Source organism: Adiantum capillus-veneris, chromosome 16 (assembly GCF_014529385.1).
Source record: "Adiantum capillus-veneris isolate H3 chromosome 16, ASM1452938v2, whole genome shotgun sequence".
Taxonomy (NCBI): Eukaryota; Viridiplantae; Streptophyta; class Polypodiopsida; order Polypodiales; family Pteridaceae; genus Adiantum; species Adiantum capillus-veneris.
In genome coordinates this window covers 156,400,191-156,408,072 of record NC_140946.1, presented here as the reverse complement: position 1 = coordinate 156,408,072, position 7,882 = coordinate 156,400,191, and the positions used below count along the sequence as shown (strand labels likewise).

Genomic DNA, 7,882 nt, shown 5'->3' with positions numbered 1-7,882 from the left:
TGGTGAGGACATCTGCAACACGTGAGTGGACGAGGGCACTAGGGTTGCAAGGCCTTTTTAAAAAAATATTAAAGGTGTTGTGCAGGCGGTGAACAACTCATTGAGATGCATGGCTAGATCTCATGACTTCATTACAAATAAAAGCAGCTAAGATCGATTCCAGCTTCTATTGCACGCTAGTTTTGCTTCCACTGGAGTAGGGAATGAGGGAATCTATGCAGATTCCATATAATAGAAAAGCAAAAATGTCGATTTTAGTGTGCCAAATGTTTTCATTAATCAATATCCCACAAGATATCTCACTTTGGGAAAAGAACAAGTGAAAGGGTCACGGTGGCTTTCTAAAACAATAAAAAAGTGATGAAATCATTACATTGAATTTAACTAGAATTATATAAGATAAAGCATTGTTTAAGAATGTCTCTTTCATGAAGCGATCGAGTTTCCTTCTTGCAAAGAAGCGAACCAGAGATACTAGCAGAAATATTAAAATTTGTGGACTTTTGAATTAAGTTCTTACATATTTTATCGGGTTTTCTTTTCTTTACCATAGTTTGTTCTCTCACACACACACACACACACGCACGTACACACACACACACACACATAAAGAACTTATTAATCTATATGTTTATGTGTTTGTACAGAGTTTATTAGAATCATGCAAGGTGAAGGTGCACTTTAGCATTCTAAAAGAATAAAATGCAAGAGAAGTTAAGCCATGTGAGGATGTAAAATGAAAAGATCTATTTAATATTTTAAAATCAAAATAACATTTAAGGTAAGTTTCAATCATCACTATTGAAAACATTGAAAGTATGCGTAACTAAACCATGGTCTAATCCTTAATCCTTTAAGCTTCTTTTAGAAAGCCAAAAACGAAAAAGTTTGGATCATAATGTAAGCTCGGAGATCAATAGTTTCCTAAGTTGTTTAACGCATGTGGTACCAACTGTAAATCCCGTCGCGCGTGTGAAGCGGGCCGGCCGGTCCCGAACTCTTCTGGTGCCATTTGAACTTCCATACGAGAATGAAACGTCGTTGCGGGTGTTTTGAAAAAGAAATGGCAGCAGTGCTTGGGGGCTGTCATCTGCTGCTCCCTCCTCGCCTCTGCTACAGACATGGCCATACCTCTCAACTATGTTACTCCTGGAACAGGAAGGTAACTTACCTCGTTTCTGCTTCTATACCTCTTTCTTGTCGTGCATGTTCTATCTCCAGAATTGCATTTCTGCTAGTTGCATCTGCACAGGGATCTTAGTCTACATAAGACCGGTGAGGAGGGATTTAGAAAAGCTGTAGAAGATTTCACAGCTTCTCTCTCATCATATGACAGGTATTTATCTTTTTTTTATAAAAATTTTAGAGAGAGAGAGAGAGAGAGAGAGAGAGAGAGAGAGAGAGAGAGAGAGAGAGAGAGAGATTTATATTTTTATTATTGTCGGAGATCAAATATGACCTATGGGACCAAAGATACATTTGATTCTCGATGCTCCAAGATTGTGGTGATGAGAATCACAATGGAGAGCCCTCATTGTGGCTGTGAGAGAAAAGTGTGTAGGTTCAAGTCATGGCTGAAAATGTGAGAGAAGCAAGTTCTCAAAAACTGAGCACTCTAGTAGTGTGTGATACTCAGACTCTTGAACTTGTAGAGACTCTTGAACTTGTAGTGAGCATAATGTGCATAGTCGATTTGACTCTTCTCCATTGTCCTAGCGCCATGTCTTGCATCGAAGGGAGTGGGAGCTTAGCCGAATGACTGTGATAGTGCATATCGCTGACAAGGGGATAAGCTCGAGCATATAAGGGTGAGTACGGTTTCCTCTTTTGGCGAAGAACATGATATCATGTAGTAAGTGTAATGTATTCCATCTCCCAAAACACTTCTTTATGTCTTGTATCCATCCCGTTCTCAAGATCTTACTTTTATTTGTTTTTTGAGTTTTTTTGCTTGCTTTTCATGCAGTTGTAGCAAGTTAATGTGAGGGGTTTTGACGTATCTTTATCATGTACTCCACAACCCTTTCCATGCCCATAATTTGAATTGGAAGAGATCCCCGACTCGAGAAGTAGGAGCTTATATGATGTTTGTGTTTAACTTGGAGAAAGTTTGTAAAAAAAGGCTTTCAGACATCCTTAAACTTTTCCAAGTAGACTTTGAGATGCTCTCGTTACATACTTCAACTCATGAAGAAGAACCAGTGTTACTAAAAAGGTACTTCTTGAGAACCCAACACATATTTCGTTAGCATCTTGTTGATCTACCCGTTAGCACTTTCCACTAGACCATTGAATTGAGGATAATAAGGTGATGAAAGTCGATGTTGCATATCCAACTTCTTAATCAACGCACGCATCAGCTTGCTATCAAATCCTTGGCCTCTATCATAAATGAGCACTCAAGGTACTCCAAAACGGCAACAGATACTATCAACGACAAATTGGGCCATTGTATAAGCATTTACCTCTTTAACTGCTTTGGCCTCGACCCACCGGGTAAGGTAGTCAATGGCTACCAAAATGTACTTTTTACCACTTAATCGACTTAGGGAGTGGACCGATGGCATCCAAATCTCACTTCTTAAAAGCACTCTGGGCTATGATAGCTCCCTCTGATTCTGCTACCAGTCGCCTTTCCCCCATGGTCTGACATTCATGACAGGTCTTGCACCATTAATTACATCTCATACAATGGAAGGTCACCAGAAACCTGCTCTAAGAATTTGGAAAAGCTTTTGGTCCTCCATTAATTACATCTCATACAATGGAAGGTCACCAGAAACCTGCTCTAAGAATTTGGAAAAGCTTTTGGTCCTTACTTTGATGCCCGCTCTCTTCATGACATTGCTCCAAACCATCCCAATCTTTTCTTTGTGAAGCACCCTCCTCAACACTCCATCACGCCCATATGTCATTAGGTCCTCTCCTACCAAAGTAAACCTGCGGGCCTTCTGAACAATCCTTCTCTTCTGCAACTTCCGATGATATTGACCCTAGGGACTTCGCCATTGTCTAGCGGAGTTGGATTCTTAACCTGCCGTTCTCTTTGACCATTAAACTATCCTTGTCCTCTACCTTTGCCAAACAAAGGATATATACCCCCTCTTTCCCTAGGAGGATGGAGACAATCCAGAGCGTAACGACCCTCTTTACCACAGTTGTAGCACTTGCCGGGCAACGGTCTTGCTCTACCTCTTCCTCCCCTTGGCTGTCCTCTATCCATCATGCTTAACCACAACTCTTGTATTTGCTCTGACGAATCCTGGACCGTGCGTATCCACTGCTATGGGATAGCAGTCATAGCCCTATTCCCTTGATTCCCTTCCTGGACCGCTTCCTGAGGACTCTGCGGTTGAACATGCACCATCGTCTCGTAGCCCATCACACCTTGTTCAATTTTTCTGCTCTTCGACCGTGCAATTGCCACTACACCATTGTAGTTTTCCACGCTTTCATAGTCCACCTTTCTAACACTTTAGGATGTAGGCACGCTATAAACTTATCTAGCTTAAAATTATTCGTCATTGGCCAACTGCATGGCCGCTGCTATCTCTGCCCAACATGCTTCTAAATGATCCTAAAACAGATTAAAATCTTTACTTACATCCTGTTTAAGAGTCTTCAGCTACGCATCCATCTCGACTGGAGACTTGACTTGAGACGCTTCTTTGCAGAAATCATGCAAAAAACGCGTCCGTAGAGTCGACCATGTCTTTCTCGGCTCACCCTCCAATGCTTCAAACCACACTTTGGCTTTACCACGCATTACCAATGGAAAAGTTTGTGTTTTGCTATTCTTGTTCTCCATCCGCAGCGATAGCATGTATAGTTTAAAGTCTGTAAGTCATTCGTCTAGCATGTATAGTTTAAAGTCTATAAGTCATTCGTGTGGGTTCTCTTCACCTGTAAAAATTGGACTATAGCTTCGTGTCGCCATGCTTTCCAAGGTAGAAACTGCTTCGTTTCGTCAACAAGGGAGCAATCAGTGCACCTCCTTAGTGGGGGCACCAAAGATGGAGAGGGGGAATGGGGAACACGCCCAACACACACATCAATGCCCCTATATTGTAAGGTGCAGCGGAAGTGAATGTTGAACTTTGCTCAAGATGAGTGCTCTGAACTGCGCTCAAGGGTTCTTTTTACTTATGGAACGGGGAGCCTTTCGTTCCTTTAGTGAGAGAGTGCAAGTGATCACAAACAAAGTGATGAACACTCTGAATGAAGGTGTTGAGACTGAGAGATAGAGAGAGATGTTACGTGACCATAGTTACAGGGGACGGGGGGGACGGGCCCTAGGGCCGAGGGACGGCCATAACCGGGCCGGGAACGGCTGGGAACGCCGAGGGACGGACGGAAAACGGGCCGGACGGGCAGGTCGCAGGGGGGACGGACCGGGGACGGCCGGGGCCGGACGGACAGGACGGGGACGGCAGGGGTCGGTCGGGGTTGGACCGGAACAGATTCAAAAAAATGGCCGTTTTTGACCGTTTGCAACGGCTCTGTGCAGCCCCAACTGCCATATTTTTTAAGCCTTGGCCCTTGGGAGGCTATAAAAGGCTCCCTTGGGCCTCTTAATACTCATAGTCTCAATGCTCAATGCTCATTCCATTTCCCTCAAGCTCAAGGCTCAAGCTCATTCCATTTCCCTCAAGCTCAAGGCTCAAGTTTGAACTTTGAAGCTCTCCTCTCCCTCTTCTACCCACTTTGAAGCTCTCCTTTACTCTCTCTCCACACAAGCTCTCCTCTAACCCTTCTAACTTCTAAGCTCTACTCTCTCGAGTCTCTCCACCATCATGTCATCTCAAGCCAACTCCACTTCTCAAGCCGCTTCTTCTCGAAGGAGGCCCGCCGTGCAAACGTGGTCGTGGTGGGATGAAGTCGACTTTAGCTCGCGTGGCAAAGGTGGCGGTGCAAGACCATGGACGTGCAAGCTATGTCCATACAAGAGATCGGGTGGTTCAAACAAAGTGTTATCCTTGAGGCCTCGGGCTTGTCCTAAGTCCTTTAGGCTTTTTGACTCTTGAGCCCTTGTGGCATGCACTTCTCATTTTGTATCCATCGATCATCGATGTTTTATTAGCACATTTCAGCCTATATGACTCGTGCTCTTTGGTCTATTTAGTGTAAATTTATGGTCAAAGTGATGCTCTATGTGTGTGGCATGTGTGTAGGTCAAAAAATGCCAAAAAAACTCTCTTTTTTTTTGCCGTTCCGACCCCCGTCCCCGTTTCTTGACTTTTGCCATTCCGACCCCGTTCCCGACCCCGACCCGCCGTCCCATGTAACTATGCACGTGACACATCCAACCTTATGTGTCCGTGGACAAGCTACAACATGACTAGGGTTCAGTCAATCAAGTCAGTCTAGAATTGGAAGTGATCTGGCACTTCGTGAGTCTGTTCGTAAACTGTGTATGACCAGTCACTTAGATTAGATGCATATCCTCCGGTTGCACCTAGCATGATCATCAGCATTCCCATCAGAATCCATCAGGGGAATTTTCGAGTGCATTAGATCTATTTTCCCTATTTTTGACATTTTTCGCTTATTATTTTTAAGTGACTTTTGTTGGAAAGTAGGTAGGGCAATTTTGCTAAGATAAGCAACCTAGCACTACCACTATCTGATAGAAGAAACCAACAGAGCACAAGGCAATCTTGCCGCAGGCCCTCAAGGTGGATCCTCAACAAGAACCCCCAATAGATTCCCAGTGTTTTCTTCAACCAAAACACCAACACATCAGTAGCGTTTGCAGCTTCAGTAGACCAGCGTTTTCAGCAGTAGCTTCATCGCCAACAGATCAGCCTGTGCAGCGTTTTTCAGCCCTCAGCACACAGTGTTTTCAGCCAGCCATTCCAGCGTTTTTACACCAGCATGGCAGTGTTTCAGCAAGGGTTTGTCACCGTTTAAAGGACCAGCAAAAACTGCGTTTGTGGCATACAATACACAGTAGCAGATCAGCCCCGACTTGGAGCAAGCAGTTGCAGATTCGAAGCATGCAGTTTTCAGCCATAGTCTCGTCTTCGTCGTCCACCCCGTCGGCATCGACATAGCCATTAGATTTGCATCAGCATTTTGTACCAGATTGTGCAATCAATAGTAGACCACTCTTGCCATCGAGAGTAGGGCCCTTGGAGGAGGGTTTCACGTCTCTGGTGTCGTATTCTCTTCTCTCTCTATCTCTCAGTCTCATGCACCTTCTGTCACGATTGTGACTATGTTAACAACAATAAATCTACTCCTAGTTGCAGATATGCGAAGTGCCATGCCAAGGACCCCTGCGCTTGGATGGTCACACCCCTTCATCCATAGGACGTGTCTCTTCGCCAAAAGCCACACTCCTTCGACGACTGGTCACACCCTTTCGCTCTACGGTTGCGACTCTTCGCCCAATGGTTGCAGCTCTTCGCTGAAAGGATGTGTCTTTACGTCTAAAGTCGCGTCTCTTCACCATGAGACGTGTCTTTTCATTTGTGTCTGTTTGTCTCCTATATAAGGAGCCCTTGTATCACACACCCAATCAATCAAACACAGAGTCTTGTAAGTCTTGTCTCGAGTACAGTTCAAGTTTCTTAAGTCTTAATCATGAGTTTAAGTACTAAAAAAAGGATTAGTACCTAGAATCCTCACAGTGGTATCAAAGCAAATTTTTTTTTGGGACCCGAAGGTTGTGAGCCTCTCACCCTCTCCGCTACACTCTACCCCTACCGGGAGTTGTATGGAAGCAGAAGAAAGATGGAATTCAATCTCTTCCCCGATGGTATCAGGTAACATGGTATTTGTTATCCTAATACTAACTACATAAAGTACCAATTATGTGTGTGAAGTTGTATTGGAGTCCCTCCTAGGGTGTGAAGGCTTCAGAGTCACCAAGTGCACCCCTTTGCGAATTTTGCTGTGAATCTCAGCCGGTCCAGCACACACAACAAGCAAACAAAATCGTGGGTGACTTGCCTCTTTGGTGACACCCTTCGCCATGACTCTTTGTACGCGGGAGTCCCTTCGCGAACAACCGCACTCTCTCAGCCTTGCCCCTTCCTGCATAGGCTTGCCTTTTCGCCATGCCTCTTCATGATTCAGTGCAGCCGCTTGCCAATCGGTGCCGTCCGTACACAATTCGGCTGAAATTTTACACCCTGGCTGTTGGTTTGCCCCTTCGCTTTGTGTTTCGCTGGACCTTTTTGGCGCTGAATTTCCTCTTTGCGCTGGCACCTCTTGCTGGCTGTTTTTACGTAAGACACCAGCAGCGCTGAATTCCATATTAAACCCCACTTTTGATACATTTTAAGTGACCGGTCAAAGAATCCTTATTTTAAATACCATGTAAATTCTTGGCGCTGAATTTCCTCTTTGCGCTGGCACCTCTTGCTGGCTGTTTTTACGTAAGACACCAGCAGCTCTGAATTCCATATTAAACCCCACTTTTGATACATTTTAAGTGACCGGCCAAAGAATCCTTATTTTAAATACCATGTGAATTCATTCACTTGGTACATTAAAAAAAATCCAATGTGAAACACCTCTTGAGTGCATCTCTTGGCCAATTTACACGTACGTAAAATACTTGAGCCTGCTGTCCCAGATCCAGAACCCGAATTCCCAATTGTAATGGAATTTGCCTATTCAATTTGAGAATAGCGGAATTTAATGAGAGTACTTTCAAGAAATGATTTTGTGAGCATAGCGGGTAGACATAATTGAAGATAGCAACATAATCATAGCAATTAGTTAACTTGGCATAGACAATACTTTTGCAAGAGAGAGAGTTTAGAGAACATGACAACAATTGAGGACCGGATTTATGTGGAGCCGGTCCCCCCTCCAATAGGCATTTGTATTATGATTTCTCCCATAAAGAGAGACTCGTTACAATACAGTCTTT

The 7,882-nt window shown here is 44.1% G+C and overlaps 1 protein-coding gene across 6 annotated transcripts in view; it reads left to right on the top strand.

Annotated features, from left to right (window-relative positions):
- The first annotated feature begins 888 nt into the window (after positions 1-888).
- Positions 889-7,882, top strand: part of LOC147440117 (uncharacterized) — a 45,136-nt gene continuing 38,142 nt past the window's right edge. For 2 of the 6 annotated variants that reach the window (XM_086484486.1, XM_086484485.1), the window contains exons 1-2: positions 906-1,162; positions 1,253-1,336. In XM_086484486.1, coding sequence (XP_086340612.1) covers positions 1,122-1,162; positions 1,253-1,336 — 125 coding nt within the window. In that variant the 5' untranslated portion in view covers positions 906-1,121. Of the gene's footprint in view, positions 1,163-1,238; positions 1,337-7,882 lie in introns of all 6 variants that reach the window. The other 4 variants (XR_015184489.1, XM_086484483.1, XM_086484482.1 and 1 more) reach the window with 4 other exon arrangements.